Source organism: Tyto alba, unplaced genomic scaffold (assembly GCF_018691265.1).
Source record: "Tyto alba isolate M040663 unplaced genomic scaffold, T.alba_DEE_v4.0 Super-Scaffold_21, whole genome shotgun sequence".
In the NCBI taxonomy this organism is placed as follows: Eukaryota; Metazoa; Chordata; class Aves; order Strigiformes; family Tytonidae; genus Tyto; species Tyto alba.
Genome location: NW_024881295.1, coordinates 13,534,699 through 13,561,386, shown reverse-complemented (window position 1 = coordinate 13,561,386; position 26,688 = coordinate 13,534,699). Strand labels below are relative to the sequence as shown.

At 39.4% G+C, this 26,688-nt stretch overlaps 2 protein-coding genes across 2 annotated transcripts in view; one reads left to right on the top strand and one right to left on the bottom strand.

The window, feature by feature from the left end:
• Positions 1–26,688, top strand: part of PIK3C2G (phosphatidylinositol-4-phosphate 3-kinase catalytic subunit type 2 gamma) — a 317,803-nt gene that overhangs the window by 5,702 nt on the left and 285,413 nt on the right. The gene's annotated exons all lie outside the window — the stretch shown is intronic.
• On the bottom strand, positions 12,000–20,972 carry RERGL (RERG like). Its single transcript, XM_032986444.2, has 5 exons — positions 20,862–20,972; positions 20,672–20,728; positions 18,064–18,137; positions 15,290–15,438; positions 12,000–14,150 (listed from the first exon to the last, which is right to left on the bottom strand). The coding sequence occupies exons 1-5, from the start codon at positions 20,911–20,913 to the stop codon at positions 13,868–13,870; spliced, it is 615 nt and encodes a 204-aa protein (XP_032842335.1). The 5' UTR covers positions 20,914–20,972; the 3' UTR covers positions 12,000–13,867.

Below are 26,688 nucleotides of genomic sequence, written 5' to 3'. Positions count from 1 at the left end.
ATAAAGAAAAATAACACAAGTCGAAGCTTAACACAGATATTTACAATGAGGAAAATACTTGGACTTCTCTTCTGTTTCTGTCCCAAAGTCCTGAACAGAAAAATGGTTCTTCCCTTAAGCCTCTCCCCAACTGTCTGGAAAACACCTGTTTTCTTCTTTAAAGAGCAGCTTTGAAAAGAGTGTTGAAGTGATTCACAGAGACAGAATCAAGCACAAGTTGGTACACAGTGTAATTATGGAAAGCACATGTTTTAATGGTGATAGTCTATTAAGTTTTATAATCTGAAATCAGTGACATTTGCAATAATTATTATTAATAGCCCGGTTTCTTACAAGTCATTTTTAAACAGAGCTTTATGGCTTAACTAACTAAAGTAATCAGCTTCCAATGGTGTATTATATTAGTCTAAGTCATAGGACAGTTGGGTTTTAAGATGTGCATTCAGTAGCTCTAACTACTTATTATGGTGTAAATAAGGTAAAAATAACTCTCAACACTATTTACCCTAAATTACTCATAGACAACTAATGGAAAGCCCAACTGAAACCCAGACATAGTTTTCCATAAAGTGGAAGGAAGGACTGTGGCTGTTGTGACCCTGCATTGATCCTAAGATTATGTGAGCTGATGGACAGCACCTTGATGCCAGTCAAGAGATTTTCAATGATTCCAGCACCTTGGGATCAAGTCTCTCACCACCTAAATCTTGCATGACACGCTCTCTAGATGTTGTGCCACGACTAATTTCTTTAGTGCTGACATCTTTGCCAGGAAGACTGCTGCTAGTCATCTGAGAGAAAAATAAATGAGATTCAAAGCAACAAGAATAATGCAGGTGAACAGAGGCTTATGAGAAATGAGTAGAGCAAAGGACAATTTGGAAGGCTCCTCTCAGAAATGAGTGGTGGTTGGAAGTGCCTGTCTATGTCCTAGTCGTACCTGATGGGAACTTGAGAACTTTGTATAGTTTTACATTGTCTGAGGATCCTACAAAAGCTCTTTTGGTGCAGCAAGGGCTGATATGCTTTGGGGAGCCACTGGGAACAGTTTGTCTGAATAGAAAGGTGACACTGTAAGAGCCTTTTTTTCTTTTTAAACTGTAATCATGCTTTTATCAAAGGTTTTCCTTAGAAACTGTTTTATTTCTTAATACCCACACAGGCAGCATTAGCTGGTGTCTTTTAAATACTTTAAATGTTAAGTTCAAAGTAAAAAGTTTTCTATTATTTGGGGGGTTTTGTTGTTGATGTTTGAGTTTTTTTTAAGGACATAGAACATCTTGAACACTTTTCCTAAAGCTGTTTCTGGATTTGCTGTTAGCAGAGAATATCCATTCATAGAGATAGGTCAGAACCTTTTGTAACAATAAATTAAATAATTCTTAAGATGTAAGAAACTAATTGACTCTTCAAAGCCACTTTTCTCAAAGGAGTTAACATCCACAGTATGCATGAAAACACCTTTTTTTTTTTTTTTTTCACCTTTACCAACCTCCCATCTCTTCTTTTTTAACTTGGCTGTGTGTTTTGCACCTATTTTAAGTGAATTAAAGATGAGCAATTCACAGAAGTAATGCATTTTCCTGGGCCATTACCACTTGTTTTCTCAGTGTGTTCTGCAGATCCATCTAAAGAATGGATCCTGTCATTGCAAAAATCAATTGGTGTGCAAGGTGGGCAGCACTTACTGACAACAGATAGTTAGCACTGTAGTAAATACAGAGTCTAAAGGAGGTATTCGAACTGTGTTTTTGTTGGTCCATATTTGGGTCTGTTAACTGGTGCTTTGTGTTATAGATAGTTGGTAAATGTTGAGATTTGCATTCATTTTATATGTATTGCATTCTACAATGCCTGTTAGTACCTGTGTACCTGACACATTTTTCAATTTTGTCTTGACCTCTGTGTCTGCTTCAAAAAATATGCTGTATACCAAATCTAAGTGGAGTGGGACAAGACTGTGGAAGACATTTGTCAGAGATGAAGTGAACGCAGAGTTATCCTACCAGAATGTTTTTTGAATATAATATAATAATTGATATTCTAGCTATTCTTATTTTTGTACTTGTTAAGACATACCCATGTGGATCATTCTCTTCTGATCATCTTAGCTTTCATTAAGAGTACACTGAAGTTCTTTGTAGCTGTCATATGACCAGACACATCTCTGAAAATCTTGGCAGTCATTGTCAGTATTGTCCAACTAGGTGGTTGGTCCACAAAAGGTATCCTTCTAGCCCACTGGCTTTCTTTTAGACAGGCAGAAATTTCCCATTAGCTTGGAGCTTAGAAGTTATGCTATCTCTATGGCAGCTCGGAGAGGTGAGCAAACAAAGGATGTATGTAACAAAACCATATGGTAGGACAGGATAGCTGGAAGTCATCTAGTCCCTGCCCCAATCAAGGCTAAGTTTAGAGTTAGATCAAGTTGTTCAGACCATTTTACAGTCAAGTTTTGAACATCTCCAAGGACAAACGTTCCACAACTTTTCTGGGAAACTTGTTTCAATACTGAACCACTCTCACTGTTCATTTATGTCCTTATATCCAGTTGGAATTTCCCTTACTGTCACCTGTATCTGCTGACCCATGTCCTTTTGCTGTGCACCTCTGAGAAGAGGCTGGTTTTGTCTTCTCTCTAGTCCCCTAGTAAGCAGCTGAAATGGGAAATTACATCCCACTTTAACCTTCTCTTCTCCAGGCTAAATAAACCCGTTTCCCTCAGGCTCTACTCAAACATCATGTGCTCTAGCCCCTTAACCATCTTCGTAGCCCTGTGTTGAACTAACTCCAGCCTGTTTCTCTTGCACTGGAGGGACAGAAACTGAACGGTCTTCCAGAAGCAGACACACAAGTGCCAAGTAGAGGGCAGTCTGCTCTCTCCTTAATCCACCGACTGTGTTCTTACTAACACAGTCCAGGATGCAGTTGGCCTTCACAGCGACAGCAGCATGCTGCTGACTCATCTCCAACTTGTCCACTAGGACCACTAACTCCTCTTCTGCAGTCTCCCTCGGACGTGCTCAGTCCCCAGTCCATACTGTTGTATGAAAGTACTGCATCCTAGACGTAGGACTCCACATTTGTTTTGCTGAACTTCATGAGCCTCCTTGTTAGCCCAGTCTTCCAGGCTGTTTCTGTCTTTTTCCAGAGGTCTCTCTGAATGGTGGCCTTGCAGTGTCTCAACCCTTGCCCCCAAGTCGGTGTCATTCACAAATTTGCTGAGGGTGGGTTCTCTTCTGTTGCAGGGGCTGACAATGAAGATGCTATGTAGTGTCTGTCCCAGTATCAGCCCCTGGAAAATGCCTGTAGAAATCAGCCCCAGCTAGACTTTGAACTATTGAGCACTGTCCTTTGAGCCTGACCATCCAGCCAATTTTCTATAGTCCTTTTATCTAGTCCATCTCTCCAGTGTGCTTTTGGCACTGTCAGAAGCCTTGTGAAATTCAAAGTAAATTACATCCACTGCTCTGCCTGCATCCACATAGAGACCAATTTCGTCATAGAAAGTGATCATATTGGTCAGGAACAATTTTTCCCTTGGTAAATATGTACTGGCTGTTTCTGGTCATGTTCTTATCCTTTATGCATTGAGAAGTGGCTTCTGAGGAGAGTTGCTACATAATCTTCACAGGGGCTGAGGTGAGGGTGGCCACCTCAACCAGGTGTCCACCTCCCCATACAGCTCTTACTGAGGACAGCTGGGAATTGGAGGAAGGAGGGTTAGGATCTTAAAAGAGAATCTTACAACTGCAGAGGCTTGACCACAGTGCAAGAAATATGAAAGCACATGCAGTTACCTAAGCTGAATTCAAGTGTGCAGTTTCCTCAACAGTAAAGAGTGGAGATGTATGCTGGATATGAAGTCAACTTTAGATAGCCATTTCAAATTGAAAAAGAAATATGCTCCAGGTTTACAGTCCATCTGATTTCTTTGATCGCCTCTTTTCATGTACCTAGGATGAAAATGGAAAATCTAGGACATTGAGAATTGCAGGTTCAAACCCTAACTTGTCTTTCCTTGCTTACAGAAGTATCTGTATAAAATGAAGATGATTTCGTGACAGTGAAATGGGGGAAAGCTGAAAATTTTAATATTGGATGGCTAGAAAAATTGCCATCAACAACTGATTATTTCAGTAGAACATTTTTTTTATTCATTGCTGAAAGTATTATTGATTTCTGCTGTATTTTTTTTCTCCCTTTGAAAAGTACAAAGCCCTTAAATAATTTTAGTTTTCCCTTATTCCTCAGAATTGCGGCATATGACTGATAACTGCCTTTAGAACTCCTAATAGCTAAATTACAATTATTATGCAAAGACCTACAATAGACAGTTATATGGATTGTTAAATGACTTTGCCTTTTTTGCAAACCATAATCATTTTCCTTTATTAGCTGAAGGATTTCATAATTTAAGGAAGATGAGAACCTATAAGTCACACTTTCAAATAAGGAACATGGATATTGCAAACATTAAATTCTCCCATAAAAATGTTAAGGCATCATTAAACTAGGATCAGATTAATACAATTCAGTCAACTCTAGATAGATATCTCCTGTAATAGGCTGAAACAATACCTAGTGATATAGGATGTATAGGATTTTACTACAACCAATTTATAAACCTATAAAACATACAGGTATCACTCAAAGCCATCATTAATTTTGTATGCCTTGTATTAAATCAAGTGAGTTTGGTAAGGAAAAATATTCCCCTCCCTTACTGTATCTCTCTTTCTATTGTTAGCTGCTATCATAGCATCTTACTTCTACCGTAAGTCAGATGAGAGATTCCTTCTGGTAGAGGTTGACCTGGGAATCTGTGCTTGATTTATCCATCTGTTTAGGTGTCTGAAAGATTTTTAAATGAATTTTCAGGGCATAATTTAGTTCTCACTTGTACCACTGTAAATCTGGAGTCATTCTGGGTTTGTTCCAAAATAACAGCAAGCAGGATTTGACCCCGAATTTAGTCAAATTAAAAACAAAGGCTTGTGTTTCTTCTACTTAGCTGGGCAAAGGAAGGGAGATAGCTGGGGGAAAAAAAGGGTTTGGACTAAAGGCTCTGTGTGTGTTCCTTCCAAATGTACAAGGTAACTCTGTGGATCTGAAGAAATGGCAATTTCAGAAAAGCAGGCCTGAACAAATGAGACAAGTGCTTTATTTATCAGTGTGCCTTCTCAATCCTTCGAGTGCTTACAGCTGAGGTTGGACTGGACTGCTTCTAATTTCTAATTTGCTCATTCAGATTTAGCTTAGATCTGTTTTTATGCTAATTTCACCAGGGCCCACATGGAATATGTCTGTATTACTTGGATGGTTATTTTGGCCCAAAGCATCTCCTAGTAAGCAACCAGTAACCAAACAGATTTGGTGCAAAACCAATCCTTTCATTTGGGGTAACGGGAAGAAAAAATACCAGTTGATAGCAGGGGAGAGTGTTGCTGGCTATGGTGTGCTCTTATGAGCAATCTTCAGAACTTCTCTTAGACCAGCATCTCTGTCCCCCTTTTTGCATGTAGGCGTACGTACTTTGTGGCTGAAGTAGAAATGCAGGAGTTCTGATACAGAGCCTACACATCCTGTGGCTCGTGCCTGACAAGTGCTAGTATATACATTTAAGGTGTGGTATGTATCACCCTTCTTTGACCGCCATTTGGGTATGCCTGCATTTGAATACATTTGCACGGATTTCCAAAACCAGAGGAGATTTCACACGTGCATTTGTGTGTGCATATGGAAAGAGAAGAGAGAGGGAAATGTTACTCCCACATCCCCTGCTTCCCCAGGGACGTATCAGTGCATTATGTTAAAAATAGACTCAGGGCAGGATAGTAAGATGTACTATATCTGTTCTGTGTATTAGTAATCAAAGTGTACATACCCTCTGCTACTAAATTCATCACAATAAGATCCAGAGGTTGATGCTAGGTTGAGAAGGAAACAACAATAAGGAGAAAGAGTAACTTGCTAAGATGAGCACAGCTGGTGTGGCTTCTAGGAGGTTTACAGCAGCAGTACAGACTAAATCTCTTCAGAGGAACTCTTTAATGACTAGGTGGGAAAAAATGAGTTTAACTAGTTCTGTGAAGCCAGACTGGAGCATTTAAGACAGACAAACATATATACTGGCTTTTTTTTTTAACATAGGCTAAACTTCATGTACCCTGTACGCTTAGAGAGAGAAACACCCACGTGCACAATAATATTTGTTTGTAAATCTCTATTAATGATCAAAAATGTAAGCAAACAGAAGATTTCAAGCATTGCAAAAGGTGAGTATAGATTAGTTCTTTAGTAAAGCTTTTCCATTTGTAGCTAAGATAAGTTACGTGATTTATCTCAGTATTTACAGTATTCCCTAAGGTCTGCATAGGACAGATCTCAGACTACCTCAGTCATTTATTGAATCATCTAATGCAATTGAATTTTGAGTGACAGCCAAAATTATATGTAGTTAGTAAAAAATGTTGTTGTATTTAATCATATAATTGTGCATCCATTTAGATCAGCCCAGTAATCATAAGAACCCTTATACACAAGTAGCTTTACCTATGTGACTCGTCGTTAGTAAGTAGGAAAGCTCACTCAAAGGGCATTCTCATGCAGAAAATTTGAAGAATGAGGCCTAGATATATGTCAGCAAGACACATTTCTAATAATCTGTTATTGTAGATGAGGATTGTGCTTAAATTAGGTTTTTTTGCATGCAGCCATCTTGTTGCAAAGTAAAAGATGCTATCCTGATGATACCTCACATGGAAGAAACTCTGTAAGCAATTTCTGTTGTATTTTACCAATTTAACTGTATAAGGGGAGGGAGGGGGATTTTAAAATAATATTTCAGCCTAGATACCCACTGAATCTTTCCTGAACTGCCCTGTCAGTACATTCTCCCACTAACAACTTCTGAACCTGTTAGTAAATATCAGCCAAATTTGAAAGGGGAAGTAAAGTTTCAAAATGCATTGTCTTCCCCTAAGATTCATGAAAATAAGTCTCTGAATATAATGTAGTCACCCAGATCAGCTGCTGCATATACTCTATAGCAGCAGCCATCTGGTCCCTCAGCAGCATGCATACTTCTGGGCTTCTCATACCATTCTTTGGATACTGTAGTGCTGTGATAGCTGGAGATGTGATGAGAAACTGGTTTAACTGTGGCCTCACAACAGTGGTCTAAAGGAAATAGCTCACTGAACAACTTTGTTGTTGAGTTAAACTTCCTGTTTAATGAAATATTCCAAGATTAGAGCCACTTGGTGCAAAATCCTTTGGTTGCAAAGAAGAGGACATTCAACAACAAATCAAGGCATAAGCGATGCAGAGATTTTATGCTGTCCATTTGCAATGGAAATGAGCTTGGTTCATTCCATATGGCTGGTAATTTATATTAGAATAAGTCCCAAAGTGAGCTAATATCTTTTCTCACACACAGATTGTTGAAACATATTTTCAAAGCCAGAAAACAACCGATTAGTTGAATCACTAGCTTGGGAGTCGGGAGACCTGATTTAACTTTCTGCTTCACCTTAGGCTTTTGGAAGTACCATAGGCAAGCATTTAAAATATGCCTTTGCTGCAGACTGCAGTGAACCATCAAGGTGGGCTAGTTAGTTTTTACTGAGCTAGCTTGGAAGCAATCTGTGGCAGTACTCAGTTAATTTATCCTCAGCTACATTTCCAGTTCATCCATTAATTTAACATGTGACAGTTAGATTTCAGGATGTTTCATGAAGTTCATCAGGGATCAAATATAATCCAGCACCCTGATCAATCATATGAAATAAATTTAGCATCAAATGACCCAATGGTCATCTCAAGTTAGATATTAATTGTCTAACCATAGGGACTCAAATGACTTTGTAAAGTAGGACAGATGGGCTCTGTAGTGCTGAAGATGAAGGGCAAAATAGCTAGCAAATACCCCAAGGGGCCATATTTGGAACATGATTCATCTCACCTAACTTGAGAGATACCTAACCCTAATTACCTTTATAGTTGGTGGAGAGTTTAATGCCTTTTGGAGACTGAGTGATTCATCTACATTATTTGGTGCATCGCCTTGATGAGGTAAATTGTTTGGTAGAAAGGCATCTAGCTGAGATGGGAATCTAGAAGCAAACTTCCGTACTGGGCCAGGTAATCCAACCTTGGAGTCTTCCCAGTAAGTGACCTTGCATACTTAAAGATTGAAGTATCATATCTGTACTACAGCTTACAGATAAGAGAAGAAACACTCTTGCCTAACTCTGCCTTAGCTCCTGCCATGTCTCTCTGTCATTTCTGGGGATAATACCTTCAGGAAACTGTAGAAAGGCAAGGTGGAGGTCAGACCTCTTATCAGACCAATAGGTGTAGCTGGAAAAATGATAGAAGCTTTCATGCCCTTCTTGAGGATATTAATATGCATGGGCGGTATGTTAACAGGAAACCTTTCAGCATCTTAGACGAGATAGCTGAACTTTATTTCAGTGAAACAGCTGAGCTCAAAAGTGTCAGTCGTGAGAAAAACCTTATCGACATTTGCAGTTTTATTAGTAAGGATGCTGTCGAATGAAGCTTATGAAATATCATATTGCTAAGCTCAGCATAATCGATAGCAGAATTTTATGGTATTGGAAGGCTGGAGGGATTTTACCTGTACTTTGTGATCAGCGTTCTTGGGTTTATTAGCATTGATGATTCAACCCGAGAAGCTAAAAGGCTTCATTGCTCACCGAGGAGGATGAAGTGTGAGCAAAAAGCCACAAGAGGGGGCTGTTGGAAGCAGTAAAGCTGTCGGGCTTCTCCTCATTAAGCAGCGTGTTACTTCTAACAGGCACTCAGCAAACGACTGTTAAGCTTTCAGAAGCTCACAGCATCTTTAAAATAAAGTTTCTTTTGGGAGAGAACTCTCCTGGAAAGTTAGAAATCGCTTTTGGAAAAAAACAACAACAAACAAACCAACCAACCAACAACAAACAAACAATCGGAAAAACCCAACCAAACGAAAAAACCCAAACAAAACCTCATGTGAAGCCTGTGTAAAAAGTTGTGTCTTAAAAATGAAATCTTCACTAGATACTGCAATGCCTGTAATTTTAAGGTCAAGTGTTTTAGTTTTAGCTTCCTTTACATTTATTTCAAGTAGTAAAATACATTAATATACATAGATACAATGCTATTTTGCTGCTGAATATGAACACAGGAGTGGACGAAGGGACAGCCCTGCTTAGATTGTTTGGCTGAAGCTCTGTGATAACAGCTCCCTTCTCCACTTGCCTTGCTTGTAAGTAGCTATTTCTCTGTACTGTTAGAGGCCTCCACTAGAAAAACTCTGGATGTTGTACAGAATTTAGCAGGAATTAAATGCATATCTGAACTCCTCGCCAGTCTTAAAAAATGAATGTAGCAGTAAATGGCTCAAGTCATGTCAAATATATAGGGCTAAACGTGGATATTAATTATATAACCAGAGGGACTCAATTTACTTTGTAAAACAATTAAAAGAAGACAGAAACTTACAGTCTGCTTCTGGAGAAGAGTAATATCTATTTAAAAATAACTTCCTACCCAGAATAGTCTGCCTGTCTCACATAATACCAATTGTGGGGGAAAAAAAAAAAAAAACAAAACAAAAACCCAAACCAACACTTAGGCATTTACAGCACTGCTTCTTTATGGAAAAATCAAACCCAAGCTTTAAAACAATAGAAGTTGACAGTTAGATGCCCAGATCCACGTTTAGACATGTAAACAAGGCTTTGCTTTTCAGACTGGCTGAACAGCACGTCAAAACTTAGCTTCCCCTTGTTTTTATTCCCCATAGGCAGATTAAGGCTGTGAAGTGGCCTGTGTTCCTGTGAACAGGTCTAAGGAGATAGAGGGTTAATTTTTTTAATATAGAGTACAGTTTAATATGGCTTTGGATTATTCTAGTAGTCTGTCTTTTTTTTTTTTTTTTTTTTTTTTAAGATGCATTTCTTGGTTCAGAGGGGATAGGGAAGGATTCCTTTTAAGCATATTAATCAGAGCTGGAGTTTGTTCCTCTGTCCGTAAGCAAAGTAGATCTATATGAAAACTTCATTAACATAAAGCACCTGCTCCAGCAGGCATCCTGATGGAAAATTAGCATATTCTTGGATACTTACTGCACTTTAGTTTTGCTTTGAGTGGTATTCATAATATCCTCTTTTTTATAGTATACCCTCTGAAAATACCATTGGGTGATCTGGATCCAGATGTCAGTGAGAGCATCATATCTATTCAGGCCAATAGCCACAGCACCCATCCCTCTCTGCCCTCTGGATGGGTGGCATGCCAGGATCAGACATCTTTGAATACCTGCTGGTGCACCATCTTCAAAGCAGAGTAGTCAGAGAGACAGAAAGGAAAGCAACAATACTGTCCCTGCATGACTCACAAGGTCTCTGCACTTCAATGTTCACCCTTCCATCACTTCAGAAGTCAGCTTCTAGCAAAGGGCTAAAAAAGCTGTGATAGTTTTTTGTCTTCAGAGAATAACGCTGCATCAAAATTTCTGATCCACCTTTTTTATTGCTATCCTGATTTAAATATATTAGAAAGAAACAGCATGTTTGGTTTGTCTACTCAATATTGCACTTAATTATTCCTACTTCCAGGAGTATCATGCTTTAAGTTTTTCTGTGACGTTTTCCCCTCTGCCCTATTGTGACTATGACTGTAGTGGAATTTACAAAAAGAAAACTTAATGCATACAGACAGCAGGAAAAGGAGCCTAGGTTGTTTGCCTTGATTGTTTATTTCAAAACTATAGTGAGAAAGAGCTTCAAAAACCACCTGAAACCTCTCCGAGGGACAGCATTTGGGAGCCAGGGGCTATTACCTTTATACTTCAGTAGAATTTCTTTGCTTTTATGTCACTGTTTCTAAAGTAAAAACAAGTTGAGGACAGGGAGAAAGAACATAAATTCTGAGTGCCTTTCTCAAGGCAAAATTTTACTGGAGTAGAAAGTTCATATAAACAAGGACTTCCAGACATGACAGCAAAAAACTTTTAACTCCTGTATGGCAATTTCAAAATCTTTTGGTGAGAAAGGATGGGGTCATATGCTGAAGCAATCCATGGCCACACAAACAGCTCCGTTTCCACTCTCTTCAATGAGTTTAATATGCTCTAGGTGATGTCACTGTCAAGGGTTAGCATCAAACACTACTTACACCATTTACTGTGTTACACAAGCAGGGTTCTTCAAATGTGGCTGGGCCAGTAACATATTTACTTTCAGTGTTAAAACTCCAAGAAGACTTAGCTATATATATATAGATATATATATATATATATATATCACTTTTAAGTATCTTATTTTCCCTTAAAAGGCCTTCACTTTTTAAAAATAAATACTAATAAAATACACTTAGAAAGGGAGAACATGTATCTGCTTTATTGCTTTAAAACTGAACTCGTTCCCAAATTCTGCACTTAGCAGCAATACAAGACAAGTGAAATCCTGATCCTAAGAACATCAAAGTATGTCTATACTGGGTGCTTTAGTATGCTTAAGTCTAAATGTATCCAGCAGCTGTTTCGGCTGTTTTTCAGGTGAGTACAACCTAGCACATGGGTCAGAAGACAGCCACTCTGTTTTCAAACACTTGCCCCATCTGGACAAAAAGGGAAGGAAAACCATGGGGTATGCTGTAGATTCCACCTATCTGTAAGCCCACATTCCCATTAATATGAGCAAATCAAAACTACTTAGTTTCTCTGTGGCTGCCTTGACAAATTTTTGAAGGATAAAGAATTAAAAAAAAAAGTTCCCTACTGTTCATTGCATAAGGGTACACAAAGGTTTCTTCACTGGGTACAGGACACACAGCTAGTGGCTCTCTTTTGTGCAAGTGTCTGATTCCCAGATTTATTTTTCCTAATTTAAATTCCAGATCTGCATGGTGCTTTACTTTTACAGCAGTCAAAACAAAAATTCTGTATCTTTATACTACAGTAAAGAGAAAAAAACATGCAAAATACATCCATCTTGTATCCAGTTTATTTAATACCATAGCAGTAAATACAGATAAGAGTTCTCAAATCTGGCATGAGATACTGCTACCTAACAGATCGACAGTCTATTAGTAGTTGTGGAATTCCACGTGTGCTGGAAAGCTGAAGGGTGTATATGAGTAGTCTTCAAGTTCAGCCTCATAAATATTGACGATACAGTTAAATACACTACTCCTGATATGGCAGAGCAGCAACTGCATAGAAATAAAGCAACACTGTGCCTGTTAACACTGAGAACTATATTCCAATATTTGTAGTCTTAAAACAAGTGAAATAAACAGTATATTTTCCTTAAAAAGGAAGTGATCTTTGGTCAACACTTATTAAACTGTGCTTTAGTTTTATTTTACAAGAGAAATGTTAAGATTATATAGCTTTTTTATGTTATCTCATGAGGGTGGAGATTCAAAAATTGGTATTCTGCTGTGGCTGATAAAATAATCTTGCTAGTTTCAATGCAGGTAAAATTTCAGAGCAGAGGTAGGCTTCAACTCAGCAGCTTAAAAGACTGAATCCCAGCTGTCCTCTGGAATGGGTAGGAGGCAGTAATTCATCTTCAGATCACTTCTCTTCCCTTTCATAACTCCTCTATGAGCACAGCACTTTCAAACATGCTGGGCTAATCCCTTATTTAGCTGTCTACAGTAAGAGCTCTGAATGTCCATTAACAACATATTTAGACCCCTCTGATGTTTATTATGAACATTTGAAAACTGTAGCTAACATATTCCTTAGTGCTCTCTCAAGTGGCATTTCAATACCATAGCGATGACTAGTTGTAAAGACATTGGTCCTTAGGAAAAACACTCCATGAAAGTTAGGAGCACAGGTCTTACCAGCAGGCTGACTTCTAAATCCAGGCAGACATCCTAAAGAACTTGTGGTCTTTACCAGTCCATATGCTTTTCAAGCTTCCGCTCCCATTCAAAACTGAACATGCACATCCACCTTACAGGTAAGAAAAGTTTGTTATAGTCTATGAAAACTTCTGTGAAAGGGATCAGCCCAAGATGTTACCCTGGCCTTACATTGTCCCTAGACATAAAATTATTTCACTAAAGAATAAACTTGCCAAAACAGTCCAAGACTCACTAACGTTTCACTAACATTTCAGTTTCCACCCTCCTCAACCCTCTCTACTTTCTTTCATCACTCAAAAAAAAAGAAAAAAAAAGATACTGAAACAGGAGACAATACTGCTTTGTTTATCTGCTTCCCTACCTCTGGTGTCTCTGCAAGGCAGCTTTGCAGATAAATACCTTTTGTAGATTTGGTGTATAAGCATTTAATTCATATGAATTTCAGCAGGTGTTAGGCACCTTTAGGCATATGAGGATCTGAGACATCCTTCCTTGAGTTAAATACAAATATATTATCACGTGAAGCAGCAGTATTTTGCTTTTCTTTAGTGCAAGTGTTCTTGCACAAAAAACAACTACTTCTCAGATTTCTAAAATAATATTTTAATCAGCAAGGCTGCATTTATTAGAAATAACCGTTTATATTTCAGTCACACTTAGAAGCTCTATCCAAGACCGTGCTGGTGTCGAATAAATACAGACTAAAAGTCTCCTCTGAAGAACTTAGGAGATAAAGGGTGAGAGGAGCAGCTTCGAGTTTAAGTGACATAGTCACAGCAAATCTGTCGTAGAACTGGAAATAGAAGGTCAGGTCTCCTATGTCTAGACCCTGTCCACTTGACCATACTATCTCCTGCCTTTGGTTTCTACTGTCTTACTCCTTCAGACATTGATCTTCGGAGGATATTGACTGAATCCCAAGAGCTGCCTGTGCTCTGTTATTTCAGCTTGCTCCTACTTCAAGACTAACCATCTTTTACACAGATTTCCTTCTCTTTCCAAACACATTGTTGATTAACTTGGCCATTGACTTTGATCCACTTGGTCGTCTCTTCTCCTTCAGTTTGAAATTGGAGGTGATATTCCTCAGGACCTTCGTGAACATTGCCACAACTTCCTGATAATGTTCTGCTGCAGACAGTTCACAGAATTGGCACTTGTTGTCTATTGCCAGCTTTTGTCCTTCATCCCAGCCAACTTCCCTCATGTGGCATAAATCCTGTTTATTACCAACCAAAAATACTGATGACTCCACCATTCTGAAATCAAAAAGGTTCCCATTAGAGAACAGATGTTACAGTGCTGTGCTGTATGCTGTGTTATATACAGTGTGTATGAAAAGTACGTATGTTCAGGATAATAGGCACTGCAAAAAAACCAAAAGACCAAACCAACCCCCTCACCTTGCCAGGTAGAATTAGTTTCCATTTTCTGTAGTCAAACGTCAAAGGATTTTCCAGACAAGCTATTCTCTATCAGTGAGTTTTCATTTTGGTTCCTCTACTCAGTGAATTCATGTATTTTTCATCCACTGCAGTTTTTCATACTCTACACTGCTGAGTATATTGTCAGCTCCTGGACTTCACAAAGCAGCGAGCTGATCATTATCTCCATTTGTAGATAACAGAATGGAGTCAGAGATATGCATCAGTGGCATAATTCAGATGAAAACACAGGAATCATAATTCCAAGCTTTTTGCTAAATTACTCCTTCCAGAGAAACCTTAATTAAGAAAGGTCAGGAGTAAAACAGAAAAGTGTTGTGTTTTGGTTTTGTTTTTTTTTTTTTTTTTTTACTCCAATTCTGTTCTAAGGAAAGGATTTCACTCTCATTTATTTAGAAAGCACCTAAGCTGACTGATGCAGGAATACACACTACCACATGTACTCTGACTTGGAATTTTGGCAGTTCTTTTTGAACATAAATAGTTGTTTCTTAGTATATGGTCACCCATGTGCACAGATAATGTTGGGGTCACTGCTAAAGGCAGTTTGGGATACATTCATGGTACTAGATCCATTTATTGTGGGAAATGCTGTCTTTAATCCTCACACTGGTGCATATCCATTGGTAATAGAACGGGGGAGTGTAAGTATAGACGGATTATGCCAGCTTTTTACCCATGGAAATTACAGCAGACAGATTTACGGCAATTATTTAAATAGCAGTGGTATAAGAAATTAGAACAAAAATCCTGATGTACTTGGCTTTGGATACAGTGAAATAGATGGCTATTTGCAACACAGTTTACCTTCAGGCACTTTATTGTTGGTATTGTGTTATACCCTTTGGATGCTGCTGGGTTTTAATTGCTACTAGGATGCCTACAGCTCACAAAAACGTTCTCAGCTTTTTTGCATGTTGGCTGAAGGAAAAAAACAACATAACACCACTTACTTTTTACAAGCTCCTATATGAGTCTCTCGGATCCTGTACAGCAATGCTTTTGCAAATGCAAATGATGCTCTGTCACTGATGTCGTAAACAATGATAAATCCATCAGCCCAGTGGAGCTCGTCTGTGAGGGAGAGTTTCCCCTGCTGTGGCTGAAAGAAGTTCAAATTCACATGCAAAAGGAATGTTACTGTTGTCACTTCAGAGCATTTTCTTTGTCACTGTGAATGTGAGAATGTTGTATTTTTTATTGCAAAAGGTATTAATAGGTCTAGGTGCTGGCATTGAATTCCGGTGAGTTCTGCTTCGAGAGCCTAATAAATAACCATCACTACAGATGGCACTTTGGATCACTGACGAATTTATTATGAAACATTTACACTTTGTTTAAGCAGTAAAATTGCATAACCTGTACAGCCACTGCTTTTGCTGAATATTCTGCAGAGTTACTTGAGAATGAAACATACAGAAGCCATCAATATTTGTGCAGTTTCTGGTTATAGCTCTGTTTGTACATGTTCCTAATATTCTGACTACAGTAAGCTTAACTGTTCTCTTTTGTTTCTTCATTTGTTTTTTCTTTGCATTGTTCAAGTCTGAAACAGTATTTACCCATAGGATAAATTTCTAAAGAGCTAGAAAAAAAAATTTTCAATCTGCAGTTGACTTTAATAAAATGAGTGACAAAAGTCACTCAAGTGATAATGGGGTTATACCAATCCTTGAGTCACTTGAGACCCCAAGAAACTTGTCACACTTATGATTTCTAGAAAGCAACATCTGCAAATTGTCCCATTAAGCGAAGGAATGTAATTTCAAAACTATTTTAAATTTGCTTATCCCTGCAGATAATTGGCAGCAGTTAGCAAGACCATGTGACCCAAGATAGGTTAAAATACTATGAGCTGACTAGGAAAAAATAAAAAAAATTACTTTTGCTGTGTGAAAAACCCACCTTGAATTGTTATCTGAGGACTGTTTAAGTTGTTCCCTCACTAGTTTAGTATTTTGCTACTTGTAATGTATAATCTCCAATGACATCCCACCCTGGCTGCCTCGATTAGTTCAGCATCAGGGCAGCACTATAGTATCAAAACCAGCTTGACTGGGAAGGCTGTAACTCACCATGAAGGATGGTGACTGAATGCTGGTAGTGAAAGGGGATGCAAGAGAAAGAAAAGATGAAACAAGATTCCAGAAGTGTCTGAAGACTTCAGTATCTTTAATAGAACAGTTTTTTAATGCTCTGGAGACCGTGTGGTGGGTTTAGGGGCAGAAAAGGTGACTTGCATGTGTCACATCTGTTTCCCAGATGGATGAAGGGACAGTGAGATTTTCAGAACAGGGATCCAGTTACTAGAGGGAAGCATCAGAGAGCAAGAAGATTTCAGGAAACAGAAACAATAATGACAACACTTCCTGCCCCAGTCTGTCCTCCCCTTGGGACCTGCTTTTCTTCCCTGGCTCTCATGGGATACTGGGCCTCCATATCCCATCCAACTCCTCCTAGAATCATCAGTCCTATCAGACAAACAGCAATACCACCACTACTCCCTACCTACTCCTCTGCAGTCACTAAAAAGTCAGGAAGAAAGCGGCAAACAGCTGAAGTTAGGCCTTGTTCCCAAGGAAGAACTGGTACAAGATGGCTCAAATAGTGCTGGCAAGAGGAGTTTCCGTTAACACAGCTGATCTCTGGTCTCTTTAAAACCCAAAAGGTACACAAACTGTAGCAACCAAAGTCTCTCTACCCATAATGTAGTCTAATCTGCTTTATCATAGCTAGCGGCCACTCCCAAGTATCTTAATAAAGAGTCATTCACATGCCACAGGATTTAATATGACAGTAAGTGGAAGCTATAGATGGGCTTAGGAAAGGGGTCTGAGATAGGTGGAAGCAAGTCCACACAACAGTTTCTTCTAACATTGTATGGCAAAGGAAGACTCCACAGTGTTACATGGCACAGTGACTATTTCAGGATCCCCACTGCCCTGGGACAAGCAATGCTGTTGCTTGTCTCTAGAAAGGTAGATTTGTTTGGTGATTCATTTGATGTTCTCCCTGGGTTAAGTTCTTCAGTCCTTGAATTTAAGCCTGAGTCAGACTTCCAGTGCTTTGGCTTTAGCACTCATTATCCTAGTTGGTAAGAGGCCCAAAAGGGAACCTTGTGATCTAGCATGATTAGAGAGACAGACCTACCCAGGCCTGCACATGTTACACAGCACCGAAGGTTCTCTCTTCCTGTAGTATCATGAAAGAAATTAATACAAAAAACTTTATTTTGAAGTGGTTTATTGTGATCAAATTTCATCTGTCAGCATGTACAAGCCTGCATTATGGCTTTCCTTGGATCTGTTCTGTGAATGCAAGTCTTCCAGGCCTGTCTACTTTGACCATTACTGCAGACATTCAATAAACTGCTTGCTTTATAAACTAAATTTCATGCATTTAGGGTATTTGAGAAAACTACACATAATCATATAATTTATCTCTGTATTTACCTATAAAAGGCAGAAGTGGGAAAAGTTATTTGTTAGTAACATTCCAAAATGCAAAGGATTTACAGAAAATCGAAGCAATGAAGGGCTTCTTCTATGAAGTGGGAAAGTACTCAGAAGTTGTGAGACACAGCAACTATAAAACTTCAGTCTTTTCAAAAAAACAGCAAGCACAAATTCCCAAAACAGACAAATAGTTTGTAACCCCCCCGACCCTTTTTACCTTTACACAGGTAGATGAAGAACAACAGCTTTTCTTTGGCCTCTAAAATTCTTACCTGTGAACAAGGGTCATAAATTTCCAAGTGTATCTGCCTCCCATCCAGGCATAAGTGTTTAGTGTAGATGCATTCTAAAAAATAGATGGTATCCAAAGAAAACCAGCATTAGTGACTGGGGATAGTTGTGTAAAGAAAAAGCGGCAAAGGTGAGACTGGATAATACTGAGCGTTTCTTCAGTACTGTTTATTTTTTTCATGGAGTTTGGGGTTTTTGTTTGGGTTTTGTTTTTTTTGAGGGGAAGCAGGTTTTGTTGTTTTTTTTTCTTTGGGTGGGAGGGAGGAATGTGTGTTCAGGAGTTATTTTTGTTCAGTTTTTTTTTTTTTGTTGTTGGTGGGGTTTTTGTTGTTTGTGGGAATTTGTTTGTTTTTGTTTTGTTTATACATGCTGGAAACAAGTCTAATTTCTTAACACCTGAGCTGCCCAATCCCTTAGCTGACCAACACCATTTCACTGCAGTATTCCCATCAAAGTGTTGGTGCGATCAATACTTTCATACCCTAGTTTTCCTCTTCCAAAATAGAGGCAAAGGGGATGCACAATGCTCAGAATCAGCTAAATGCTGATGACTATTCAGCTTGATACCAGGGCTCAGGATTATGAAAGTAGTAAGACAGCCTACATTTAAGTTCTGATTCTGCACAAGAGTAATTATATGGTAATAATGTGTATATACCATGAAATCCAGTGATTTAAGAGTTCTCATAGTAGGTAGCATTAGACTGATAGTATTTACAGGATCATGTCCTCAGCCTAGATCCTAAAATATTTCTTTAACATCAGTTCTTGGATTTAGGACTCCCCACCAGCACTAGCAACCCTGGGAATTCTACTGTAGGCAGTCACTATTTTTTTAAGCAGCAGGTTGTTCTAAGCAAGTGTAACCAACTTGTGTTCATGGCACTAGTAGTCAGCAGGCTGTTTTACAGTATAATCTCTCAGAGTTACTGAACTAGAGAGACAAGAACTGGTGTTGGCACGATTGAAAACACACATCAAACTGTGTGTAATGGGGGCACAGATAAAGGCAGTGATTCCTGGAACTCAGCATCTCCCTATCAGCACCATGTTAATCTTAAGCATTCTCCATGCACATCTGAAAAGTTCATCTGTTGATGAACTATCAGTACCAAGCATTTCAGGGTATAAAATCTGCAGCCCCTTGGTGGTTTCCATAATTAAACACATTTTTAATTAATATTTTGACTCCACTAACAGTGGAATGATCTTTATTTTATCAACCATATTCCCACTTTCCTCCCCCTTCCTCCTTTCTAGAAATAGAGCTGAACTTATCTTCCAGCAAACGTTTCTTAACAAATAAAAATGTTCTGGGGACTTGATACGCCTTTTCTGAGACTTTCAGTATTTGAGGCTCAGAACAAGGAAACCTGTTTTTAGCTGTAGTCAGCTTAGAACACACATGGAGCACAGAGCACTACGTAACTTATATGTGAGAGCTTAGACCTAGATAAGCCATGTGGAACACAAAATGTCTTTTCAGTCTGTTTGTATAGTAACAAGTAAGGGTAGGGGATTTATGTAGAACTGTGACTACTTTCAGAATAAGTTCATTTGGATATATTCAATGCAATTCAGCTCTGTACTTCTATTTGCTTTTTTGTTTACAGAAATTGTGGGAAGCTATTCTAATTTTTGTAGAAAAAGTGGTTTTGGAAAAAAAGAGTGCTTCACTTCAGCAGTAAAAGTGAGGTAGATCGCAATCTCTGTTCCTTATTAAGTTTTGGAACTTCTCATGCCCCATCAGCTGGTACCGTACACTTCCAAAGGTGTTGGTGTATGAGTTAAATACTGCTTCTACCCAGGAAGTGAAAGTTCAAGTTCGGCTTTGCCATCTTCAAAGATCTGAGAAGTGTCTTAAGGATCAGCATATTTGTCCTGGCATGAATGAGAAATTCTATCCTCAACACCGCAAGGCTTTCCACAAAGCTATCAAATCAGTGGATTCCCGCAAAAGCAGGGGGCTTTGCGTTATGCTTTGATTAACCAGTAGTGCCTGATAAATAATCTGTTTCACCTCTCCTCTAGAGCTGAGGAGGAGATACTCAAGAGAACAGGTGTTGGGTTTTTTGGTGTTTTTCGTTGTGTTTTTTTTTTTTTTTTATTATTATTATTTTCTTCCCAGTCTACTTCTTTACTCTCTTCTTTATCTCCTCTCTGATTGAGCTTACTATAATCTACCCACGCCTCGCACATGCAGCCCGGTTATCTTTTCTTCCTAAGTCTCTTCACAGATGCTTTGCGATGAGCACTCCGCCAGCCCCCGTGGCCGGGTGCGCTGCTGGAGCTTTAAGCGATCTCTCCACAGATACCATGGTTTGCCTTTTCCCGTCCTCAAAGCTTCTATTTAATCAGGAACTCTCGCCGATAAGCAAGCGAAAACTGACATCTTTGAGAAGTTACGAGAAACTGCGTTTCTACCCCATTTCTTGTTCGAATAAAGCGTTGGAAGCGCCGCAATCTCGCATTCCCCGGGGCGCCCGCACCGCCCGGCCCTGAGGAGGCCCCACACGGCGAACCCCCCACCCCCGCATGGCGGCGGCCCCGCTCCCGCCCCAGAGCCCGCCGGCGGCCCGCGGCGCTTACCGGCGTTGGACGCGTACTCTCCGATGAACCGCCTGGTCAGAAACCGCACCGCCAGCGCTGCGGGAGGGAAGCAGACGCCAGGTTTAGCGGGGGTCCCGGCCGCCCGACCCGGGACGCGCCTCCCCCAGACCTGCGCTAAAGTCAGGCCGCCGGTTAACCGGAGCCACCGCCCCCCCGCTCCCCGCCTTACCCGACTTGCCGGCTCCGCTGCCGCCCAGCACGGCCAGCTTCACCTCGGTCATACCGCCGCCAGGCCGCGCCCCGCCGCCTCCATTTCTTTATAGCCGCCGGGGCCGGGCGCGGCCCCTCCGGCGACACCGCCCAGCAGCCCGCCTCCTCCCTGCTCCCCCCCGGCGGCTTTCCCCGCCCCACCGGCGAGGCCGGTAGGTACAGCTCCCGCCGGGGCGGTCGGCAGTTTTCATCTTCTCTGACAGGCGCCCTCCGCTCCTCCTCGTCCCCTCGGTCGCCCCCGCCTCATCCCCCATGGCGCAAACTTTCTTCAGGCGGCCTTCCCGCCGCCCGGCCCGGCCCTGGCGGGCGCCTGTGCTCCCCAGTGAGGCTGGCGGCGGGACCCTCGCCTCCTCATCCTCCTTCTTCTCCCCCTTCTCTTTCTGCTCCTTCTCCTCCTCTTCCTCCCCCCCGCCTCGCTCCCAGCCGCGGGCTCTGCAGTGCTCAAAGAGGTTAGAAGCTGTGGGGCTAAAGGGAAAAGAAGGGGAAAAAAAGAAAAACAACCCAGGAAGGAGAGGAGGAAAAGACATTATCTAACTGGGGGCAGGGAGGATGGCAGACAGGACATGGACTGTTTGTTTATTTTTGCTCTTAAGTTTGTTTTCAGACTGTCATCATTTTGTACAAGGAATGTGAAAGTGAAGAAACTATAGTGATTTTTTATTTTATTTTATTTTAAATGCTTCTGGGTAACTTGCTGAAAACACTTTGCACTGCTCTGGTGTTCACCACCCCGAGTTTCAAAACTGTCATCACTCACTAAACATCTGTTCTTACAAAAACTTAAAAGGGTGTGCCTTTTTAGGCCTGTGAATGTTTGTACAGAATTTAAAGTTACGTGGTGGATGATGATTAGTGGAGGCTTACCACACTCCTCTGAAGTGGGGAAATATGACAGATGTGGAAGGTGAGGGACAAAGGGCTAAACCTGCAGAAAAGACACTCTGTGTCTGCTGTAGTCTGATTTTGTTATGAGGCTTTTCAAGTGTTCTCTTATGGCTATTTAGCTTTTAAAATGCAAAAAATACTTGTGTGCATAGGTTTAGTTTGTCCACTGGTTTATAGGAGATTGGTCTAACATCCAGGTTACACTTGCATACTTACTCTGTTCATGTTTAATTTTTCGGTTTATATAGCTTGAATATATTTATTTATTATGATATTTTTACTCTTTTCTGATGAAACTGCTGTGTATTGTATAAATGCTTCAATAAAACAGTGCTTCAGTATGTTTGCTAGTAGGTATCACAGATACAACAGGTTTACATGAGCTCGAAAAAAGAGGCAGACAAGGTACTTGTGTGTTTGTTACAGCTGGAGGAAATACTTTGTGGAGGAAAATATGTTTAAGAATAAACTTGCAGGCACAACTTGGCTCCAAAGTTCCTGACTTACAAGTTACTAGTGGCTGGAAGTGTGTTCAGGGGATGCCTCTATCTTGCTCAATGTTTTGGGGATTTTTGTAGTTTTCTGCTATTGTTCACTCACAAGACAAAAGTTATTGTCTAAAAAGAACTGTAGTCTGACCTTTTATGGTTATTTTAACATTAGTGTTTGAAATAGCGGGATGCTGAGATCACTAGGCTGGAGTCAATATTGGTATAACTGGAACAGTTTAGTATTTTACTATTCCATATACAATGAAACCACTGCAACAGGAAAGACTAAAACTGCTTATCCATATGCACCCATTATCAAGATTGCGACTTTTGCAGACAATTTAAATAAATGCTTCTGATGTACCTTTTAAGCACATATGTGAGCTTTGAGCCTGGCTGTCTTGCTTGGGAACGTACTGTAGTTTCTGCTCAAGTATGTGCAGATTATCACTATATCATGGAAAGGTTGATTACGGCAGTTTTAATCCCTAAAAACGGTCCATAGTACAGGAGACCAGAGATTAACTCCTAAGAAAGAGTGGGCTTGAGATGCACTCTTAAGGTTGGCTTTTTCTCCTCCCTGATTTTTTTTTACTCTTTTCTCACTCATGGCAATGTTGGGTGATTATAGTCCTGTCACTCATTCCTGTTGCTGTGGCACGGTGGGCCAGAACAGCTCTTTGTGCAGGTGTGTTCTGAAACTGAACTGGGAAACAGTCACATTGTTTCAGCACAATAAATTCTGTGGTATAGCTGTAGTAGAGATTTCCCAGTCACTGAGGGAAGACTCCGGTCTGTTTCAAATCACTCTTGTAGCCAAGTGAGTGCAAGCAAAATCAGAAGATGAAGGACTTCACTGTACAGGAAGTTTAGGGATCAACATTAAGGATATGGAAGCTTGTTCAAAATCAAATGCTGCAGTACTGAATGTTGTACTTGCGATGTAAATTGTCCAAACTCTTATTTTATAGCCTTAGCAAAGTGAAAAACAGAATCCAGTTCTCCTGTTCCCGTTATTGGGACTTAACTACAGGAACACTTCTCTCACCTAGACAGCAGATGTGATAACCAAATTAGGGTGTTGCTTATGTTAAAAAATATACGTCATGAAACTCTTCTTTCTTTTAGTAATAAAAAAAAAGTTTCTTAAGAAGACTGAAACAGTTTGTTGTGTATATTCCATATATATATTCCTTCAAGCATAAGAGAAATTAAGTTTTAATTGGAGATTAAACAACATGGATGTTTCTTTTCTGAAAGACTGTCTTTCTCCATCACTTCCCAGAACTAAATAGAATTGAGAAATTTTATAATTGAAGGAATACTTGAATACCCACTCAAAAATAGTTAATTTTAATCTTATTCATAAACTTCTCTATCAATTTTCTGTTATTGCTGCATTTATATTTTACAAGTGTATATACAGAGATCTTTATTAATTCCTTCACACATTGAGGGCAACTTTCAAATTTCTTTTACATGAACACCCACACAAAACTCAACTGCAAAAGTTGCAACTGCAAAACTATGCCATTTTTGACATTTCAAGTTGCAATGAACACTTTTGTTGATCAGCTTATTGAAACACTTTGAATAACAGTAAACTTGAAGAAAAGTATCATCTGTTAGAAGAAATGTTACAAAGTAAGCATACATTCTTTATGAAGTAATTGCCTAGATTTGGCCTTTTATATAAAAGCTTGGAGTTGTGGTTGAACAGTGTGGCAGATGCAGTAGTAATGTCTCTGTAAATTGCTTCAGCCGCTTGCTTTCTTTCAGTGTGACTGTCCTTACCTGCAACTTATACAATTGTCTGTTTCAATTCCTTCCAGTACTAAATATATGCTGGCCATCCCTCTGAACTGGAATGGTTTTGATTTCATTACTCACAGGTGTAAATGTCCATACAAAGGTAGAGGTGCATAGAAAATAGTTCATCTCATTAGTGAGCAGAAGTTTTCGGGTCTGATGGTCAAAAATGAGTCAACTCTGTGCTGCTCGAGTTAGAAGTGAGGAAACTGTCTTTACACGTGAAAAGCTCTGCTATGAAAATAGTAAGATTCTGATAAGTATAATGAAAATAAATTATTAACCAGTTAAATGATTTTTGCAGTGAATATGATGGAGGATTGATTTTGAACTGTTTAAGCTAAAAGTTTTCACAAGTCTGAAGATCACTGGTCAGGTGAGGTCACTTTGCATTTCATTCCCAGTTCTGTAGATTAGGAATTCTATGATTTAGTGCCAAAACCTCTGGGGGGGGCAAAACTGCTTGTGGATAAATTTAACATCAGAAAAACATTCACTTTCCTTGTTAGCTTTTTTTCATACAGCTTAGCTTCTGGAAATCAGGTGGAATTGGGAGTATATTACGATTTGTATTCTGTGTGCAACCATAATGTTTCGATACAAAAAGCACAGCTAGAAACCACTGGCTGAAGCAGATGCCAGTTGTTTGTTCTGTATGGCATAGGATTTCCAATGCTTGGCGAGTTTTGCATCCCTGAAGAATTAGTTCCTTTCTGGCTTAGGGAGTGATGTTTTCCAGAGATGATCTGTCTTTTAAAGCCCACTTTCCACCAAATCTTCAGGTAGAGCACTAAGTTTTACATTCTGCTACTCTAACTGCTTCCATAGCACGTGAACTGGCCAATTACAGGTCTAAAAGTGCAACAGAACAAAACTAGAACAGGATTTTCATCTAAATGTGATGTTTTCATCATCTGTAGACTTGCATACATTCCTCAGTTGGATACCCAAAGGTATTTATTCATGACAGAAAGAAGACATGATACATAATAATCCCACTTACCTTTTGTTCTCTTTGCATGGTGTAGTGGAAAAGATGAAAACCGCTGTTTTCCCCTTGAAAATGGTGAACTGCTCTTGGAAGCAAGTTGTATTCAGTGATTGAAATTTTATCTTGTTGGCCATGTGAAAGTGAAGTTTTTATCGGAAATTAGAAATTTTATCTATGATAAAATACCATTAGTACTCAAGGAAAGTCATATTGGATATGAAAAAGAAAGTTTCATAGCTTCTCACATGTTTCTGATGCACTCTGAAAGTGTGTATCCCCCATGGTATCGCGAAGGGTTTTGCAGTCTTATGAGATGCCTCCGAGCTGATAACCCTTAGGGGTAAAGACAGTGTGACAATATGACAGGGTTACTGTTAGTCCTGTTACAGCTGCCATTCCCTCACATCCAGCTACAGCAGTGCACTTGTGGTCAAACACTTATAGGACTCTGCTCCCAAAGTTTGAACACCACATAATCTAGTGAGAATATTTTATGGCCAATGTTGTGGAAATGAATTCTGAGCCATCTAGACCTAAACCTTTATAGCAGTTATCATCTATTGTTGATATAAATAAATGTCTTTTCTTCACAGCATGAAAAGTATGCTCAGAATGTTTAAAATCTGGGTTGTGTGATTCTTGGGTAAACCATGTATTCTGGGTTGTGGAAGTCCCACACCAACATTACATTATTGCAAGACAAACTGTCAAGTTGATTTTAAGTTTCTTAATGTAAGTAATTAAGTACATCATTTGTTCTACCCAAACTTTGGGACACAGATTGTCTTTGAATGTATAACTATGAAGGCACTAGCACATGATAAAGACCTCTATATTTCACTCTAATGCAAATATTAAAGCATAGAAGTAGTCTCATCATATGGCTTGGACTGGCATATGGAAGCTTTGAAAAAAGCTTTCTTGAATAATTAAGGTGTTAATGACAAGAGGCAAGGGATTTTAAATGGTATATACCTTCCTTATATGTAATTATTGTAAATTCTAATTTTAGACAGAATTCTGCTCCACTTGAGTCTCATGTAAGACTTTTCCCAGAAAACAGAAACCTATTATCCTAGAGTAATTAAATAATCTTGTTGTTGAGGGGTATTTGTTTAAGGTTTAAAAAATCCAAGTTCAAGTACCTAAATCAAAACAGGAACTTAAAATTCTATCTCCTACATCCTAGGTGATTGCAACGCTCTTAGGGGATGAAAACAGTTTCTATTCTCTGTCACTGGTCTTTTTATACATGAAGTTAAGGAAAAAAAATAAATCTATAATAAAAAATATTTTAAGGACCACTCACATTCCAGGCAAGAATAACCTTTGCCACCAGGTTACTGGGTGCATTGATTTTTTTTTTTTTTCCTCACCTAAATTTCCATCTCTGATTTGATAAGATTTTTGACCAAAGAAAATTGTTCTTTTTAAACTGTTTCTGGTTTTAATGCTCTGATTGATGTCCTAAAATGATTGCTATTGGTTGTGTTTACAGACTAATGTAAAAGAGAAGCATTCAAGTTTTGTTGTATGAAGAAACTCTGAAGCAATATACAACAGTAGAAATATTTCATTCAAATTCTCATTCACAGTCAAAATTACTGAAA